The 21,285-nt window shown below is 40.2% G+C and overlaps 2 protein-coding genes across 2 annotated transcripts; one reads left to right on the top strand and one right to left on the bottom strand.

Moving 5' to 3' along the window:
- The first annotated feature begins 231 nt into the window (after positions 1 to 231).
- On the top strand, positions 232 to 10,958 carry ltv1 (LTV1 ribosome biogenesis factor). Its single transcript, XM_061725687.1, has 11 exons — positions 232 to 399; positions 787 to 915; positions 1,037 to 1,246; positions 1,776 to 1,863; positions 3,137 to 3,269; positions 5,328 to 5,541; positions 6,568 to 6,695; positions 6,837 to 6,970; positions 8,095 to 8,147; positions 9,041 to 9,241; positions 9,627 to 10,958. The coding sequence occupies exons 1-11, from the start codon at positions 397 to 399 to the stop codon at positions 9,735 to 9,737; spliced, it is 1,404 nt and encodes a 467-aa protein (XP_061581671.1). The 5' UTR covers positions 232 to 396; the 3' UTR covers positions 9,738 to 10,958.
- On the bottom strand, positions 10,694 to 21,077 carry ifngr1 (interferon gamma receptor 1). The gene is made up of 7 exons (XM_061725264.1): positions 20,839 to 21,077; positions 14,042 to 14,159; positions 13,697 to 13,878; positions 13,458 to 13,612; positions 12,365 to 12,530; positions 11,986 to 12,113; positions 10,694 to 11,874 (listed from the first exon to the last, which is right to left on the bottom strand). The coding sequence occupies exons 1-7, from the start codon at positions 20,897 to 20,899 to the stop codon at positions 11,491 to 11,493; spliced, it is 1,194 nt and encodes a 397-aa protein (XP_061581248.1). The 5' UTR covers positions 20,900 to 21,077; the 3' UTR covers positions 10,694 to 11,490.
- Positions 21,078 to 21,285: the final 208 nt, after the last annotated feature.

Raw genomic sequence — 21,285 nt, 5'->3', positions numbered from 1 at the left:
CCCCTTTTCTCATGTTTCTAAATGGTTCATTCCAGTCACGATGGCAGCATGTTAAAGGGGGTCCAGATTGGATCGTCTGGGAGGACAGGCCCCGCCCCCTTGTGCACTACCAACCAATCACAGCGCGTCCTGCCTCCACGCTGTACCGCTCAGCCAATCACAGCACGTCCTCCGTCCACGCTGTACCGCTCAGCCAATCACAGCTCGTCCTCCCTCCACGCTGTACCGCTCTCCGATCCAAGTTAGCACCGGCCCAGGCTCGTCCAGCGTGGGTAAACACTAGCGGCTGGATCTTGATTTTGAAGGTTAAATTCTGTAATAGGTACACACAAATCAATCTTTGGGGGTCCGTAATCTTCTCCCGGTGAAGATAAACGCCAGAGAGTACTTTACAAGATGGTAAGATGACACTTCTGCACTGAGCTAACCGTTTGAGCTAACAGCGGCTAATGTCGCTCATCAAAATAAAGTACTTGTTGTTTTAGAAATCATTACATGGATTCAGGTTTGTTTATTACATCGACACATGTGGCCCCAACTAACATTATAATGCCACTTCTTGGCATTTTGGTGGACTTTTAGCGAAAAGTCAACTTTCTTGTGTGTGTGTGTGTGTGTGTGTGTGTGTGTGTGTGTGTGTGTGTGTGTGTGTGTGTGTGTGTGTGTGTGTGTGTGTGTGTGTGTGTGTGTGCAGCATATGTTAAATCAATAAATACTTAGAGATTTTGAGAACATTAAAAAGGTAAGTTTTACATAAATGGATAAATATATTATTTTCTATTTCAGCCTCATCGAAAGAAGAAATCATTTATTGAGAAGAAGAAAGCTGTGACCTTTCACCTGGTCCACAGAAGTCAGAGGGATCCACTTGCTGCAGATGAAAAAGCACCACAGCACGTCCTTCTGCCTCCAAAGGTACAGGTTCACCGGGTTTCCTCTGGTGATGACCAAACCATACTCTCCTGACTTTGCAGCCGGTGCCACTGCTGATGTTGGACTTGGTATGTCTAAAGTGACTGTTTTTGTTATTGCCCAGGTTGACGTAGATAAGAGGCAAGAAGAACAGAGGAAATTTGGCGTTTTCTTTGACGACAACTATGACTACCTGCAGCACCTGAAGGAGTCATCCAGCCAAACCGAGCTGGTTTCAGCCGGACCCTCGTACTCCGATAAAGAATCTATTCACTTACGTGATGAGGATGATGATGAGAACGAGGTGGAAAGATGTGTGGAAAAGGAGGTTCCTGTGAGTTCCCTTTAATGTTTCTCTGAGCCCCGAACATCCCCAGAAAAGTTCTGATGATTTTAGACAATTGCTCTTATTTTGTTCTTCTTATTATTATTATTATTATTATTATTATTATTATTATTATTATTATTATTATTATTATTATTATTATTAACTTTAAGTCACTTCCACCAATAAAGTTCTATTTTTGGTTTAGTTTGTGAAACATCATCACGGGGAACAGCCCCACCTTGTGGTGATTATATTTTGCGTTTAAATTAATATATAATCTCAAGTATCAGAATCAAAATATATATTGTTTAGTGGGTTTTTTTAAGCTCTTTTTGTTTTGTTTTTTGTTTTTAACTGGCTACTAAATAAAATAAGGTAAAAAAAAAATATAAACAACAGATACAAGTTTATGTATTTTTTAGAAAACTTCCCATTTGTCATAAATGTGGCATTTTTAAAATAGTTGTGTAAAATGTAGATATGAACAAATTTGGATTTTAAACACTTGTCTTTTTGTGGGTTTTTTGTTGATCAGGAGGCTACCATCCACTTGCCCTCTTCCGTCTTTGCCACAGAGTTCGAAGAAGAGGTGGGACTTTTGAACAAAGCTGCTCCCATTTCAGGTAAATCACTTAAAATGGATTAAGGTTTTCTGACCTTCTATCAAATGTCGAACCACCAGGTTCCTTCTGATCAGATAATATGCTTCTTCTGCAGCAGACTGGTATAAAACGGTGTTAGATTCTTAATCAACTGTACTTTTATTTGGAATAATTACTATATATATATATACACACACACACACACACCTTTTTTCTTTAACACACATACATGCATATGAGAGGGTAGATGGGTCTTTAATATTTGTTTCTTTTTACATTTTGACATGATGCAATTTTAGCAACATTCAGCTCCAGAAGTTCCACTAAGTGACTGAATACACAGTGAATTAAAGTCGGGTTTCAGGTCCAGTAGGTCATTAGACTGCACGACCAAAATTGTTCCAGTATGTTAGTATGAGAGAGAAATGTTTTTACTTATCATCAGTGTAAATGTTGATTATATGGTGGTATGCCCAATTTCACTGTGGTAGTATTCATCTTTTTCTCTTACCTACAACCTTAAACTAAAACAACTGATAATTTATTTCTTTATAATATTATTATATGATATTTCTTTGTTTACACTTGTCAGGTAAGCATCCAAGAAACCCTCTTGGGAAATCCCTCCACTTCAACATTTGTTAAGTCAACATACTGACCTCATATTGGCAACAATGGAGCCCCCCCCCCCCCATATCAGTTTCAGCACGTCGTCTATATTTGTCAGAATATGAAAATGTGCATTTGCACTTGCATGCGACTTCTCTGGTCCAACTGGACAACTCTCAGGTTTTATATCTTATAATTTCAACCATTAATTACACAAAGCTCTGATTATATTTGGCCATCAATGAATGCAGAGGTGTCAGGTGTTGTAGCTGTGCTGTAATAGTAAGTTTTTGGGTATGAATTTACAGACACACACCTGTGAAACAGGAGTTTGGAGCGACACATGCGATGCACAGATTACCGATTCGTTATCAGCTTCTCCGTCTTCTGTGTCCTGACTTTTAATGTTTTTGGGTCAACTCTCAGAAGTTTGCAGCCTGTGTAAAGTTGACCCTAGGTGCAACTGAAGGTAGACGTTCAGGAGTACTTATTTTCCTTATCAAGTTTACGGAGAGTGGTATTCCTTTGAGAAATACAACTCAATACAATTTCCCTTTAGCATCGTTACATACATTTTTAAAGTTGTTTAGTTGGACCAACACAGTTCTTTGTTTGTTTGTTTTTCTCTTCCTTCCTGTGTACCATCATATTAACGTACCTTCTGATTTTGTGTGTCTTCTTTCAGGACCTCGTCTGGACATGGACCCGGACATCGTAGCGGCCCTTGATGAAGACTTCGACTATGCCGACCCCAACAACCTCCTGGAGGACGACTTCATCGTCAAAGCAAACAGCACAGCTGGAGCCCTGGACGCAAAGTAAGACGTGGACTTTAAGGCCCAATCTCAATACTCCCCCTACTTTTCTCCACTCGCCCTTCTTTTCTTCCCTAACCCCTAAAAAAGAAGGGGGAGATTTTAGGGCACTTGAGATCTAGGGCACTTGGCCCAGGTGCCTGTCCCATTTCTCCTACTCCCCCTCGTTTTCATCCCTACCCTGATCAGGAAGCTGAGAGCCAAAAGCTGTTTTAATTTCAGCTGTAGCGCTGTTAATATGGCACTTTATTAAGTTTTAATATTTTTTCAGGCATAAAGGTAACCTTAAGATCCGCAACCGGGGCTCAGTTTATCCAAATAACGCCTGTAAAGAAATTTGACCCGATGTTTTCGGAGATGAGAAGAGCCGCCGCCCCCGGGGAGCAGCCTCAGCTCACAGCCCGAGAAGAGACATGTCCGCCGGGTCAAGCTGCTGCGTCAGCCCCGGGAGAGAAACTCTCTCCTGGGACGCAGCTCTGTTGAGAATTATGCTGGCTGAAATAAATCATTTAGGGAGATTTTGGTTTAATAGATGAAATCTAACAGTTGTAGCTACGCCTGTTAAGAAATTTGCTCCGAAATTTAGAGATTCCTGTCTGCCGGCTCCGGAGTTTGGGTCCGCGTTAAATCGACGCAGAGCCTACGGCGTAGGGTACGGCGTACGGCGCGCGTCGCTGCGTACATCGACGCAGACCTTACTTACGTAACCTCCGCCGTAGGCTCTGCGTTGGTGTAACGCGGAACCATAAATCCCTTTATTCTACCGTGATGATCGGCAACTTCATCTGAAAGTGTGTAAATTACCCAGATAACAGCTGGATTACTTTGTGGTTTCTGAAGACTATTATATCAGAAACATCCAAAACAAATCTGACGAGTCACAGGATTATTTCTCTCTATTTCTCTGAGATGAGTCTGCCTGTTTGCCTTCGGTCGGCGAGTCAAATCGACGCAGAGCCTACGGCAAAAGCATTCTGGGAAATTTTCATACCCCCTCGCTCGCCAAGTCAGCATCTGAAATCCCTCGATTTGAAGGGGCTTTTCTCAGCCCCTAGCCCTCGTTATGCCCCCTCCCCCTAGGTGAAAAGAGGAATTGGGACACCACTACCTTCACGGGAACGCGCAAAACTTAGGGTTAGTGAAGAAAACGAGGGCGAGGGGGAGTATTGGGACGCAGCCTAACTCAGTTTTCCTTTGATTCTTCAAAGGTTGGTGTGAAGATTTAACCTTAATACTGCTCTTTTTTTTTCTCCCCTCTGAGCTTTCATTTGAATCCAGTCAGACCTGATGCAACACATCTGTGCTTTTAATTTGCAAGTTTAGCAGCGTGAAACCCCATGCCATAAAAACAGTTTCTTCCCGACTGCAGCTGTCCTCATCAACAAGGCCCCGGACCCCCTCGCCCCCGTCTACCACAGACTGCCCCCCCACCCCACTCTACGTTACATTAACGCAGTGTTTCTCAACCCTGGTCCTCGTGGGCCCCTGTCCTGCATGTTTTAGATGTTTCCCTGCACCAACACACCTGATTCTAATTAAAGGTCCTCATTAGTTTGTCACCAAGGTCTGGACAGCTCTGTTGATGACACAGGTACTCGTATCACGGTGTGTTGAAGCAGGGAAACATCTAAAACATGCAGGACAGGGGCCCACGAGGACCAGGGTTGAGAAACACTGCATTAACGTAAAGACTCCACTCCTGACCTTATGCGTCACATTAACGCACATCCAAGGTCACCTCATGTACTTTTTTTTTTTTTTTTTTTTTCTTACAGACTCATTACTCTGGCACTTTAGAACCAACTTTTTGTAAATTTTTTCCTTTAATATTATTTGCTCTTTTGTATTGCACCAATCACCGCAACAAATTCCTTGTGTGTGTTAAACTACTTGTCAATAAACTTCTTTCTGATTCTGATATCTTTATGTATCGTTTTTCCCCCATGATACCCCAAGAATTCATGACAGCCTGCTATTCTTCAGTTGTTTTTTTTTGTTTTGTTTTTCAAAATGGAAATATTGCATCACTTCTAATTCTGTGTTTGTGTGTAATTCTCCCAGAGATGAAGACGAGTGGGAAGACACGGATGATGAGGATGAAGGCGACGTGGACTCGGAGGCTGGTTTTTCGAGCGACGGGGACGGGGATGGCGGCGGTCGAGAGTTTATGTTCATGGACGAGGAAACAAAGAGCCGCTTCACAGAGTACTCGCTGACTTCGTCTGTTATGAGGAGGAACGCGCAGCTAAGCCTGCTGGACGACCGCTTTGATGAGGTGATTGTTTACCCACAGTTGTTGATTTTGTGATGCAGTCCCCCATAATCCTGTAAAAGTACATCTCAAAATCAGTGCAGCATGTTGGAGGAAACACACAAAGTTGGTTCTGACCCCTGATAGGTACGATTAAAATGGTTTTAGTCGTAAGAATGAGATAAAAAGTGTTTGAAAGGTGATCTTCAGTCAATATTGATTGAACCTGAAGGATGATCACATGTGGGTCACCGTTCATCAGGTGACTGTGGTGGAAGAAAAATACAGTTTCCAGGAAAGTTTATGGAATAAGAATACTGCATTTAGTCAACGTTTAGTCCAAATTCTCTCTTTTTGTTGTCTCACACAAACATGAAAAGGGAGGCATGTTTCTGCCAAACTATTGAAATCTTCAGCCACCAAACTAGAACGTTTCCTACTTTAAATAGTGAGTTCATGAAAAGTTCATGACATTTTGGGCAGTGAAGATAATAAAATAAATAAATGTATAAAATAAATTAACGTATTATCATTATTATTAAAAGCATTAAGATGACATATCTGTATTTGTTCTAACTCCAAAGAGCTGTTGTGTCAGATTCAAGAGACCACGTCCCAGTGTGGAGATTTAGCCGACTGAAGACAGACGTCTGTAGTTTTCGCTCTGAAATGAAACATCTCATAGAAATGCATATATAAACTGGTTAAACAAGTAAGTTTAAAGCACCTATTCTCTGTTGAGTAACTACAGAGTCGTCAGTAGGGGGAGCAATTATTACAAACCTTTGCAGTGAAGTATCCCAACTTAAACTTGACAGCAAAGGACGAGAGAGACAGATATTCACCAATTCCTCTGACAGTTGATTGGTAGTTTGGTGTACAACTGTCTCCTTCATCAAAATGTTCCCTTAGTAATCACGACTGTTCACGTTTGAGGGCATCTGCAGTTTTCAGCATGGCGTTTTGAACCCTCCGTTGACTGAAACGTGTGACACTTCAGTATTTTAGAAAGACGTCAAAAGTCATTCTAAAACCGTGCTGTTGTTTCAGTTCTATCAACAGTTTGATGATAGTGAGATCGGCGCTCTGGACAACGCTGAGCTGGAGGGCTTCATCCAACCAGACAGTGCTCGTCTGGAGGAGGTCATCAAAGACTACTTCAAACAGAGAGAGAACGAGTGAGTGTTTCTTTCTGCTGTCGTCACAAGCTTATGAAGTCATTTGCTCTGTGATAGGATGTGTCATCTAGGAAACAATGATCCAATCCTTTAAACAGGCTCCCGTTGACTAATTAAGTGTTTGACCCATTTGTGAATCAGTTTTCTGAGGCCTGATGATTTAGGACCCAAAGAACTTCCCGTGTTGAAGGAGGAGGAAGATGAAGAGGAGGAAGAGATGGAGACTTTAGTCATTGAAGCTCCAGAAGAGAAGTGGGACTGTGAAACCATCATCAGTGAGTTATTACTCAACTTTACCTTAGTCACTGACACTACACATTCAGAAAAGGCGCAGTTGATCCGTTCACCCAGAATTTAGTGATAATTAAACACAGTTTTTTGTTGTTTTTTTTTTTAAATACAGTGGTGTTCTTTTTCAAAGTAAAAGAAGTCATCGAGCTTTAGCTCAAAGATGACGTGAAGCTCATAGGTCAAAACTTAACCAATGCAGGAAGGAAGAAAGGAGGCGTGCGCCCTCGAATGCTGCAGTACGAGCAGCAAACATAGTCCTGAGATGCAAAACTTCCCCGTACCAGCCGATGTGACAATCTGAAATACCATTTTAAAAAAGAAAAAAAAGAAAGTTTGCATTAATTGAAGATAATGGGTTGGAAGTTATTTCCTGAAAAGCAGCAGAGGTTGGTCAGGAGAAGTCCAGTGTGCATCATTTAGAAAGAAATGCCAGCTAAACACAATATTTATGAGAATGATGGTGTTGCTGCTTCACTTTGAGCTCCTTCATGAATCCTGCCATGTTTCTACATGGGACCAGAAGAGACAAGCTGATCAATAACGTCCGATGTGGGCTCTCCTGTTTTCATGTTGTGCAGCCGTGCTCAGAAGGGATCTGAAGTTATTAATTTGCACAGTTTTGCTGCTAGATGTCACTAAATCCCTCATACTTCATAATGAAACATTAGTGTGAATATTAAGATAGCCTACCATTTATTTCACATCAGTGCAGTAAAACATTACTAGTCAAAACATAAATCTTTGATATGATCATAAATGTTTAAAACCTTGTCAATAACAATATAAAATTAAAAACTAAACTTTTATTATCCCTTGGTTTTAGGGTGAGTAATAGTTTTGTATTGAAGGTTGGGCTCTCTTTGTGAGTGAGTCGGTATATTTTAAATGTTCAGGAGGCATTTTTAAATGTGACGTTTTAACTGATAAAACTGACTGATTCTGTCTCCACACGTCTCTCCCCTGAAGAAGTCTCAACTCCACCAATAAGAGAAAAACTCATGTCATCCTAATTTACTTAACTTAATGACATCAGTTTAATTTAAAGCTGAGTATCTGACAGAGAGACGTTGACATTGTATATACTTATGTTTTCTTGTTTCTCCTCCAGGTACTTACTCCAACATTTATAACAGACCCAAAGTCATTGAAGAACCAACAAAGGTAGGAGGAAAAACTGTTCATTTTACAGGCTTAAAGATATTTAAATTGAAGAAGGTACACAAAAAAGTAATGTTCATATTTTATTTAAACTGCCTCATCCATGTTTGTCGTGGGAAACGATTGTCCTCCACTGGTGGTGAGATGATCTCAGGTTCCTCAGGACTCGGTCCACGTGAAACATGTAGAAATAAATCCTGCAGCAGACCGGTTCTTTGGAGACCTTGAAAAAGCAATATTTCTAGTTGAATTCAAAAATAGCTTTCAAAGCTGCCAAGAAAATTAAAATGTTGTAATTAGAAATGATCATTATACTATCAATTTATTGATAATTTGGCTTTCCAAGCTGTTTTATCTGCTAATATGTAGTTATAGCTCAATGTCAACACAGTTACTGTTAATTTTAATTTGTTTTCATTTTAAATTATTTTATAATTTTAAAAAAAGTTTAAAAAGTGCACTGAAGAAAAGGTTAATGTTTTTCCATCAGTCTGCTGCAGCGGTTGGCTGCGTTTACGTCAAAGATTACACCAATAAATCGTTTTTTCTAAAACGCTTCTACAAACATTTTCCAGAACCTGCTGCAACCTCGGCCTTTATGTTTTTATCACATCTCTCTTGGTCACTTTCCTCCGCTTTGCTTCAAAGACGTGACAGCTTTCATTTAATAGATGTGACTCAGATTCAGTCCTTGTCCAGTCTTTATTCAGTCTGTCCTCTCGACTAAACTAGGAAATAGGCCACAACAGCTGGTTAAAGGGTGATCACGTATTATTGCGGTTCAGATCAGAATTTTTAAAAGGTTTTGCTAAATTATGATAAATTAAAAAAAAGAAAATCCAAACTAGTTAAGTACAAAATCCAACTTCTCAGGGACTTTTTTTCTTTATCTTCAGCTGAAGCCGATCCATGTGTCCAGTAAGACGGGCATCCCTCTGGGCGTCCTCCCGGCCAAAGGTCTCACTGCCAAGCAAGCTGAGCGAATGACGAGAATCAACGACTCGGACCTGCCGCGCGTCTCCACTCAGCCCCGGAACAAGGAGGAGAGCAAAGAGGAGAGGAAGGCCAGGAAACAGACCATCAAAGAAGAGCGGAAGGTGAGGGAGCTGGTCAGAGTTGGACCGTTGGAGCTTCAGCTGGTAGCAGCAGCTCTGGGCAGCAGCTTGAGCCTCTGATTTTTCTGGTTGTCAACACTTTTAAATGGAAACTGTTTGTGCTTTTGTATAAAAAAAAACGAACCTTGCTCTTCCTTGAGCAAATGTTACTTATTAAAGTTTGTAGGATGAACCTAATTATTGTGCAAATGACACAAACTATGTTGAAATATTTTCAGAGGGCACCGTGTTGATCTTCTCAATGATAAAAGCACCAAAACAAAACTCGCATCCACAAAGGAAGAGCTTTAAAATGATTAAGGCTTGAACGTATCTGTACGTCATGGTATGTTAAATTACACCTTTTTTTCCCCCCTCACTCATTCAGGAAAGGAGAGTTGAGAAGAAAGCCAACAAGATGGCGTTCAAGGAGGAGAAAGTACGACAGGAGAAACAAATGGTGAACCTGAGAGCGAACATTCAAGGCTTGAAGCTTTAGACGCCGAGTGGACTCGCTGCTCTTCACCTCCCTGAAACTCTTGAGACGGACATCCACCCCAAACAGGACCGAGGCCAAGCCGAGACACTGGGTTTCCAGACCAGAATGTATTTAAAATAAAGTTCACTGAACGCAATCGAAAAAAAAAAATCATCTCCCGTAGCGACATCATGCTGTGTATGATTGAGACCGAGCATCAGACCTCACATTGGACTGAAACCATGTGTGCCCATGAATGTCAGGCCTGTTTCCTCTAAGAGACTCTTAGTTAATTTAAGTATTTTCTTCTGCAGCCTCCTCTTTCAACTCAAACATCCCTTGTTTGGCTCTTCATCATTACATTCAGGGAGTGGAAACGGACAACAAGCTATAACAGATTTATTACTTTTATAGTTACTGTAATTGTTTTGCAATGTGTTTCCAGTCGGTTTGAATGATACCAGCCACCTGCGGGGGATTTTTTTTACCTGTCAGACAGATTACTTAATGCCTCTCGACATTACGATGCAAGTTGGTGCATGTTTAAAAATATTTATCTGTTCCCAACAAAAAGGCTTCTACGGAGGAGATAGTGTTTTGCTCTCTGATACTGTAAAATTTAAAAACATATACCTGGCAAACACAACACTTTTCACATTTCTTTATTAAAAAATATGATAATTACCTTCCTGCAGCTATAATAATAATAATAAAAAAAAAAATCAAGGTGCAGATGGACAATGGAACATATTTTAAAACACATAGTAAAAAAAAAAACATCCCTCTTTTATACAATATGGTATGGATACAAATTCCCTTCATTAAAAAAAGAGGCAGCTCAGAAATGATGTAAACAAAAATAACTTCAATGCAAAGAGGGGAAACCTGAACACCCGCAGAGCCAGTTCTGTGGGTCGCGTGGTTTCCAGCAGCAGATAAGAGAAAGCTTTGTCTTTTCTTATGTGGCAAGGTTCAAAGTGTCTTCTTAAACCTGCCAATCTGTATAGAAACCCTCAAAAATGGTCAGAACAAACACAGCAGCTCACCCAAATGATGCCATTTCACTGTGATAAAGTAGAGATTAAAGGACTCTGGTTACAGCTGAAAAGATTATTTAACTGGAACAATAAATTAGCTTCTTTGCTTACTCCAAACCAAACATATCTACATAATGATTCCTCATAATGCCAATCTGAAGTTTTTGTGTGCATTTCATCTGGATGATCTTCTCTAAAATAAAAAGGTAAAAAGAGGCCTTGAATGCATTCCTCCAGTGCAGCTCGTCTCCCTGAGACTGGAACTTTTTTGTTAAGCATCGTAGCAGTTCGCCCACATCGGCTTGCACTCCAGCATCTGATAAAATGCCACAGGAGAGGCGATGAAGGGGGAGGTCAGTTTGTGTGAGAAAGCAGCTGGAGGGTGACAGGAACACCACCGATGCGTTTCTCTGAAGCAAACAAGTCCCACAGATGTGCTCGCCACTGTGTCTCCTTTAAATGTGAGAGTTGGTTTAAGATTCCTTCTTGTTGGAAAGTCACAACATGCTGCTTGATGAGTCAAACACTTAGATGAGCAGTGCAAGTAACTGTTTTCATTATGTGGTTTAACTGAATGAAGATTATCTCAGGAGTAAAAGAGTGACGGCTTCATGGAGCCAAAATAGAGAACAGAAGAGAAGTTTGATGTTGAAAGACATGGAAACGTCGTCACCCTCAGGTGTCTCCTGAAACATCCTGACAGTGCAGACTTAGTCCGTTCTGGTCTTTACCGTCCTTTAACTATGGTAACCAGTGACCATGTCTCCGTCACCCATGTCTATTGTCTCATTATGTCCGAAATCGTAGGGCGATGCAACTATTTCGTCTCCATCTTCAGATTCCACAGAGATGCACTCGGTCTTCTGAGAGCCTTCTGCATCATCATCGTCTGTCCCGCAGGCCCCACATGTCAAGCTCTCGGCCATCTCCTTCCTCCTCCGATTACAGCCATCCAGAAGTTCCTCTCTTTCCGTATCAGAGGAACCAGAACCAGAGGCGGTGTCTTCTGGGAGCTGGGTGTTGGGTAGGTCTGAAAGGCTCTCGTGAGACGTGTAATTGAGAGCATTGATCTTTTCCTTGGATACGCTTTTACATATTTTGTTCTGTTCGTTGAAGTCCGTCTGTGAAGTGATAGTGATGATGATTAGATGTGGTGAACAACAAAGCATTTCGCAAGAGTTAATTGACCATTACTAGTATGTGGAAGGACATTGTGTGGTTGGACAACTTACCAGACACACGGGTTGCTTTGCTTTCTGCATGGTCCAGGCCTTCACCTTACAGATGGCAATAACTACTATAAGGATTATAACTGCAAAGATGGAGCCCAGAATGACTGCAGTCCAATACAAGATCTCATCTGCAATGCAAAAGAAAACAAACAATGAAAAAACTTTTTTTTTTTTCCTAGTCTGTATCGAAACAGTTTATGTATGGATACTGACATATTCAGGCTTTAGAACGTAAATATTTGTATTTAAGATTAAAAATGTAAAGAGAATTGCAGGAGGCAGCATGAGCTGCATTCTGTATCTCACAACAATGACCATGCACTTCAACTTTCTTTTCATGAGAGATCTACACTTTTTTGAACTCCCTGTTCAGACTTACCAGACGGGGTTGCACAGATCTTCTTTGTCTCGTTGAATTTTATTGGGAAACGTGAACTGTGATACAACGATCCTGTCAGCCTGACACACTGCTCCACGCCCTTGGAGAACTGTACGTCACGTTTGCAGAAGCTTTGCCTTTCGTTACATTCTCCATCAAAATCTCCCTAAAAGGCACAGATGAATTAATATGTCAAAAAGAACCAATTTGATTAATAGAGCAAATTACTTTGATAATAGCAAGAAACAACATGGTAACTGAAGTTATTTAAATAAGTATATTTGGTGGTTTTAGCTTGAAGACTCAAACACCTTTTTATTGCAGTAAACTGTTGGATAGCAGATCTCGAACTCCTGCTTTCACTTCCTGGGGTTTAAATGAAATGTTTGCAAGAAGATACCTGGGACATACGCTGCACACAGCAGACAGTTTTCAGAGGTGGAAACTCTTGACTCCCGTCCACCCTCCTCTTCCAAAAGGATGAAACTCTTTTGAATTTTTTTTTTTTCAAATGTACATTTACTCAGTTCAGAGGAAGTGCAAACATGTGACGTGAAGTTGGGAAGAAATAATGATGGAGAAGTAGGATAATTAAGGTCTGACCATGTTTTTGTCTGTGGTGTCACATCTTTTACTGACTGATGTACTTTCAGACAAAATCAAGCTACGGTAACACAGTAGATCACAAAGCAGCCGTAGATAGAACAGTGACTAAGTTCCCAGCTCACTTTGCTGTTGTCTGTTTATTTCCTCCTTTAATGACCTTCATTACTTCCAGTTAGGTACCATGTCAGCAGAGATAATTGAAGGATTTTTTTCTTTTTTTTTATTAATTGAGTTTAAGGGGGGCCGGGGATAATCCCACTTGGGGACAGGTGCATCGGCTGGTGTCATTTAGGGGCAGTTAATGCCTTTGCAAGCAGTTTGTTTGTTTTGGTATACAATTTTTCTAAACTTTTATTTATTCCTTATTTATATACTTCTTAAAATGACATGCCCTGAAAACTGAGAAGTTACCATTTTTCAACTTTGAAAAAAAATGTTCCCTTGAAAGGATGTTTGCACCGGTGAATGTCTGCTATATTTTACTTACAGCACTGCCAACTGGAGAGACTTTGAACTTGAAAGTACGAGTATCTGTTTTGACTGCCTGCTTCAGTTGTTGGTAGAAGTGCAATGGATTCTGGAATTCCACAGAAGTCTGCGTTTCATCCGAGGTCACCTCAATATTCGGGAAATCCAAGACACCTGAGTGAAGGGAGGCACACAAGTTTAACTGTCTGGGCGGGGCAGGAGTCCGACTCATCGCACTGAATCCTATTCATCACTTACATTTTATGTCAACTGTCTTTAAATCGTCGAAGGAGAATGTCTTTGATGATACTGCTTCAGACTGGTTGCCTCCCTGTATGGCTATCACCTTGACGTAATAGAGGTCCAAATAGTTTTCCTGCGACTGCCAAACAAAGCGGCTGAGATCATACTGATGGTTCTCGGTTTCAATTGCCTTATTCCTTAAAAAAAAAAAAGATGAAAGAAAGATTGACTTTACAATCTGGAGAAAAGCACTGCAATTATAGCAAACATATTTAAATTGAAAGCTGAGGTTCGAGATAAACAAAAACATGAATGTGTACCTCAATACAATGTTATATTGTAATGGCAGCGGATTCTTACCCATCGCGTCCTATGATGTTCACCCTGAACGTGGTTTCTGGTTGATCTTTGCTGTAATTCCAGGAAACTGTGGTGTTCAGATTTTGGCAGGTCACATTTACATTTTCTGGGGGTGGAACTGAAAATAAGAAAAGAAACAGTTTAATAAATCGAGTCATTTGGAACTATTCAGACATGTCTTGGGTACAACTGAGAGTTAAATAATAGTTTTCCTTTTTGCTTTGGAGACATTTCTAGAGCTTGTGAAACAATGGCAGTGAAGAAAACAAGGCAACAGGTGTAGGCGGTATATCGTGCTGCACACAGGTAGGCGCTCTAGAGGGCCGGGCACCAAAACCTCCAGCCAAAGAGACAGTTTCTTCCCTCAGGTCGTCACTCTGCTGGACCTTCAACAGTCATAGAGGGATGAATATTTATGCAACATCGTCGTGACTGCAAATATTGGTTATGTCTTGTATATAGTGTACATATTGTTTTCTGTTTATACATTTTATTTTATCTCTTATATATTTGTATTGTGTTGCACCAATCACCACAACAAATTCCCTGTGTGTGTTAACAAACTTGGCAATAAACCCTTTTCTGATTCTGATTCTGATTCACTGTTGTGGCTTTTTATCTTTATTAATCATTATTTAATTTTTTTTTTAGCCTTCACAAAGTCAATTCTCGATTCTGATATGTCAATGTTAACTTAACTGAGGGTCAGTTTCCTGTAAAGCAGGATAAACAAATGTTTGTTGCGAGAGACGACTGGGACGAGTTTAAACTCACGTTGCCTCAAAGTCATTTGAGCTGCTGTGATGACTAACAGACCACACATACATTATTTAATCAACCAAACGACTCTAATCTGTGGGGACAAAAGCCAACAACTGTGACCAAAAGAACAAAAAAAACAAAAAACTTAAGAGCAAAGGCATGATTGCCGGCATGTTACTTAGACGTGGGAAGCTGCGAGACAGTCTTCCTACCAAGCGAGTACAGTCTATGTCACGATAGCGCTGTGACGACAGCAAAGTACAGAAAAAGCTGGCACGTCCAAGCTGTTCGTCGGCATTCCATCATAGTTTTTCCATCTGCTCATAGGAGAGGTACACACCAATACATTCAAAAGACAAAAAAAAACTATGAGGCATCTTTTGGATGCATGCAAAATATTTATTCAAATCTGTTCAAAATGGAAACAAATTTACGACATACAGTGGGGAGAACAAGTATTTGATACACTGCCGATTTTGCAGGTTTTCCCACTTGCAAAGCATGTAGAAGTCTGTAATTTTTATCATAGGTACTCTTCAACTGTGAGTGACAGAATCTAAAAAAAAATCCAGAAAATTACATTGTATGATTTTTAAGTAATTAATTTGCATTTTATTGCATGACATAAGTATTTGATCACCTGTCAACCAGTAAGACTTCCGGCTCTCACAGACCTGTTAGTTCTTCTTTAAGAAGCCATCCTGTTCTTCACTCATTACCTGTATTAACTGCACCTGTTTGAACTCGTTACCTGTATAAAAGACACCTGTCCACACACTCAATCAAACAAACTCCAACCTCTCCACAATGGCCAAGACCAGAGAGCTGTGTAAGGACATCAGGGATAAAATTGTAGACCTGCACAAGGCTGGGATGGACTACAGGACAATAGGCAAGCAGCTTGGTGAGAAGGCAACAACTGTTGGCGCAATTATTAGAAAATGGAAGACGTTCAAGATGACGGTCAATCTCCCTCGGTCTGGGGCTCCATGCAAAATCTCACCTGGTGGGGCATCAATGATCATGAGGAAGGTGAGGGATCAGCCCAGAACTACACGGCAGGACCTGGTCAATGACCTGAAGAGAGCTGGGACCACAGTCTCAAAGAAAACCGTTAGTAACACACTACGCCGTCATGGATTAAAATCCTGCAGCGCACGCAAGGTCCCCCTGCTCAAGCCAGTGCATGTCAAGGCCCATCTGAAGTTTGCCAATGACCATCTGGATGATCCAGAGGAGGATTGGGAGAAGGTCATGTGGTCTGATGAGACTAAAATAGAGCTTTTTGGTCTAAACTCCATTCGCCGTGTTTGGAGGAAGAAGAAGGATGAGTACAACCCCAAGAACACCATCCCAACCGTGAAGCATGGAGGTGGAAACATCATTCTTTGGGGATGCTTTTCTGCAAAGGGGACAGGACGACTGCACCGTATTGAGGGGAGGATGGATGGGGCCATGTATCGCGAGATCTTGGCCAACAACCTCCTTCCCTCAGTAAGAGCATTGAAGATGGGTCGTGGCTGGGTCTTCCAGCATGACAACGACCCGAAACACACAGCCAGCGCAACTAAGGAGTGGCTCCGTAAGAAGCATTTCAAGGTCCTGGAGTGGCCTAGCCAGTCTCCAGACCTGAACCCAATAGAAAATCTTTGGAGGGAGCTGAAAGTCCGTATTGCCCAGCGACAGCCCCGAAACCTGAAGGATCTGGAGAAGATCTGTATGGAGGAGTGGGCCAAAATCCCTGCTGCAGTGTGTGCAAACCTGGTCAAGAACTACAGGAAACGTCTGATCTCTGTAATTGCAAACAAAGGTTTCTGTACCAAATATTAAGTTCTGTTTTTCTGATGTATCAAATACTTATGTCATGCAATAAAATGCAAATTAATTACTTAAAAATCATACAATGTGATTTTCTGGATTTTTTTTTTAGATTCCATCACTCACAGTTGAAGAGTACCTATGATAAAAATTACAGACTTCTACATGCTTTTCAAGTGGGAAAACCTGCAAAATCGGCAGTGTATCAAATACTTGTTCTCCCCACTGTACGTGGCCTCCAGTGTCCTCTGCAGGACAACATAAGACTAGTGCTTACATTTTTATACATGATATTTTATAAGAAACTCAGAAGACCATGTAAATAAAATGTAGGTGTTTTTTATGCAGACAGTTCTCCTGTAGACTACTCAGAAATGCGTATATCAGTATAACCCGACACATCCATCGATTATGTATATCCCTTTGTATAACCCACACAAACACAGGAAATCCTTCAAACTCCAGAACACAGAAAGACCCAGAAACCCTCTTGCTGTGAAGGAATGGCCAAGCCACCGTGCTGCCAACATATCGACCATTTTGTACATACGTTTGTCACTATGAGATGCAACTCTGAACAGGTCGATCAATGTCAGTACACTGGTAGTTACGACCAAAAAAAAAATAGTACGTGTTAGGAGAGGTGATTCATCTCTTCCTTGTGACTACACAGGAAGCAATTTTTGTGAAATCAATAATAGAGACACAGAGACAACATAGACATTGTTCTACGAACAGTTCTGAAAAAACTGTTATGGAGCTTGAAAACCACAAGGGGGGGGGGGGATAAAACTGTGAAATACAGATGAGCAACTCTCTCTTGTATCAGCGATGAAATTACAATAAAAGTACTATGAACTAAAACTATTTCAAAATTAAGCTACGCTAAGATAAAATAATGAATTTAAACCTACAATAAAATTAAACAGAATAAATAGCAGCGCAGTGACGACTATGTAGTATTATTGAACAGATGTACCAATATTGACATGTTTGATTACAACTGATCAGTCGCAGTTCAGGAAGATATTTCACAGCTTCATTTATGCAGAGGTTCACTCGTGCAGTTACGGGCCTTTCAGATACGGGTCTGAACAGCAGGTGTTGCAATCTTTAACCCATTCAATTTCCCAGTTGACCTATACACACCGAATCAACGCATAAATCTTTAGCTGGTGCCAGCAAACCAGGACGACGACGAGCAGTGAACTAATCAGATCTAGAGCTTTGCACATTTCATACAACTTCTGTACTTGAACTGACTTGTTTCCTGTAAATCTGATATTTACTAAACTCTGTCCTTACAATTCAATTTAATAATAAAAACAAAAGAGTTTCCAACTGAGCAACAATCCTGCAGATATTTATTGCCAACAGAGAAGGGTGGAGCAAGAAAAGCTCCCACGTGTGACTTGTGGGAATTTATGATCAAGGTAGAATAATAACATTTTTAAAAAGATTTAAGATACAGTAGATTTAGAGTCAATATGGCTCCAGATCTGTTAAATACTAAAAAAAAAAGCACATAATTAGCAAGATATTGATCAATGCTGTTCATCTTTTCACTCAGATACAAGATATTTTATTAAATCTGAGATTATCTGAAGTTAGAACGATGAGGGGGAAACCAAAACCTCCCACTCACATGTACAATAGTTACATATCTACAAACATTTGCAATGACTCAACCTTTGCTCTCTTAAACTCCAGCACATAAAATGATAAAGTGTTGAAGGGCGTGTTGCTGAAGCAGAGAGGACCAGTTAATCTTGTTTCCCAGGTTGAGCAACAACAAACCTCCAACTCAAGGAAACAGAGGTATCAGACGAAACAGGAAGTGTGACCGTATAAGGACTTTTTCCAACACGCACTAATGCCAACTTAGATATCTCACCTGACTCCAGTAAGAGGCAGAACATCCAGGAGAAACGACACCTCACCTTGCAATTTTATAGTTCAGCTTTGTAAAATATCTTTCTGGGTTAAAAAAAAAAAAAATCCCAGCACGTTTATTACTAGTTTAGGTTTAAAACTATTTACAACACACACTGCCAGTCAGTAAATGTGAACTTTGAGCACATTTACAACTCAATAAAATCCTTTCAGTCAGAATATAAAATCCTACGTGGAACATTAAATGTATTTGACCATTGTTTGATAATAAAACAAAAAAACTATCATGGCAAATAAACCACATCAAAACCACAGTTTTTAGTTCACTAAAGAGCACAATACTGTAGATTCTTAAAACAATAATCTTTCTATTCACCATTTCTGTTAGTGAGAGTAAGTGTCTTTGGTCTTTACATATATAATAATCCACAACTAAAGCCTAAATAAGTTTGACAGTGTTTCCATCCTTAAACCAGCAACCAAATTTTTGCTGCAAGAAATGCTTTTCAATGCGTTTCCCATTTTCTTTATCTATAGGTCGCCTTCGTCACTCGTCCCGACACAATATTGATATAAAAATAGCCTTTTCAGGTCTAACAAAGGATGCATGAAAGCCAGGTGTCGTGATTGATGGCCACTTGTGCTTCTCTGACCTTCTTGTGGACGTCCTTCAGTCATGTTGCTTTACACTTTGCAGAAATCAGAATAATCTGGGATTATGCGAGTAAGCATGCCAATTTACTAATGTACAGCCGATGATCATATTTTAACCTCTTCCAAACCCACGTTCCACTTGTGTACATCCACAAATGACACCAAGTGGCACAATGACACATCAGCCCTCTCTTCACAGCTAAAAGACTGTTCTTTCTCCTTCTGATCATGTTTTAGTTTGACTTTAAATAGATTTAATCCTCAAATTTTATTAAAGGTTCTAATGGCAATGAAGCTTTATGTTTTTGCTCAGTTGTAACCTGCTAAAAGTGCCTGATAGACGACAGGTAAAAGTTAATTTGTTCAATTTACAAGAGTACAAGAAGGAAAATAAACTAGCTGTACCATCGGGAACAGAGTCAACCCAGGAGCAGAATGCTAATTAAAATATGAAGACATCTTCCTAAGAGCCCCTGCATGTGGGGCACACAAAGGAAAAAGGACTGCAGGGTAATATAACATGTACACATAACATGCTTCATTTTATAAAGACGTGGTATGATTCTTGCAGAACAAAGACATCTTAGTGTTGAGAAGCATGAGAGTGGACATGTCCTGTTTGTGTTTGCTATGATGATGAAATGTGCAACTTTACTCTCATTCATTCAACTTCTAATTCTGTTTCAAGCAAAAAAAGATCATCAGTGCAACAGCAGAGGCCAATACATAAATGTGATATACCCAAAACAAGGACTGCAGCAAATCCATCAATGAGGGGCTCAAAAGGATGAAGATGGAGGGCTATTGAGAGGCCTAAACACCTCGACTGAAATCCCACTAAAATGTTGTTTGGATGATTTGAAAATATACAGGTGTATATTGTGTGAGACAGGAGTATGTGTGAAAGACTCTTTAAGGTTTCAGGAAAACAATGTCTGAAACTGATGGAAAGTTATGCAAAACAGCTGCAGGGAGCTTGATCAAGGGAGGAGTAAAAAGAAGTTAACTACTGTATGTTAAACTGGACAAACAACAGAGATCCTTTAGAGATGCGAGGTGCAGCCTGTTTTCCTCCTGAGGTGGAACAGCCACTCTCACCTCCAATAAGGGAATTTCACTCACTGGCCGAGCAGGTAAACAACTCACAGGTGGGTATTAATGACTCACCCTACAGTCGGTAAATCACTTGGGATTTTAGCCACAAAGTTCAGGAAATACCACATTTGAAGATTTCAACCCACAACCACTTCAAACCCAATAACAAAACAGATAAGAATTTTCATAATAAACAGAAAGAAAAGAGAGAAAACTAAAATCAGAAAAATCAAAAGCCTCTGAAAATCAATGACCTTGGCTTGCAGACCTATCAAGAACTACATTACATTATTAGAAGTCGACAACATTAAAATTATCTTACTTGATGGTTTCAACACTATTTAAATTTCCCAAAGATTGTTTAGGGTTTTTGTTTGTTTGGTTGGTTAATTTTCAAAGCTTTTAAAAGGATACAATATTTATTTCTCAACATTGTCCAAATCTTATCTTTGGAAGTGTTTTGCTGCTGATGTTTAAACTGTCACAGCAGTTTAGTTTAATCTCCAAACACACACAAAGGAAGGATTGATTGGTAGTAAATTCTGTTTCCTCATTAAAACACAGACAAAACTTACCGATGAGAGAGGAAACCCGGCTGATCAGGAACAACGCTGTGATCACAAGTTCTAGTCCCATAGTTGAAGACAAACAGCCCTGAACAACGACCAGCAGCTTAAAGTAAATTAATCAAACTTTAACTTCGCTTCATTAAACAAGGAAAATAAAAAAGCCGACCTAATGTTGGGTTTGTGACAGCTCATTTCCTAATTTTCTCCTTGAGGCCATTTCCTCAGAAATGATTCCGTCAGCTGCTTTAGCGCGTAGTAAATGCGGATACGGCTCAATAAAATAACCTGGGGAGAAAAAACACCTTGATGACGTCAGTAGCGTAGACTGCCGTTAACAAAATAAAAGCATTAAGCTTGAGTTAGAAATTGGCACAAGGCGTGGAGTGTTCCTTTCAAATTCTGTGTTACTTATTTTGAATTCAAAGAAAAGAAGTTATGTATTTCACAACCATA

The sequence above is a fragment of the Cololabis saira genome, chromosome 1 (assembly GCF_033807715.1).
Source record: "Cololabis saira isolate AMF1-May2022 chromosome 1, fColSai1.1, whole genome shotgun sequence".
Lineage (NCBI taxonomy): Eukaryota > Metazoa > Chordata > Actinopteri > Beloniformes > Belonidae > Cololabis > Cololabis saira.
This window is presented reverse-complemented; position numbering and strand designations above follow the sequence as displayed.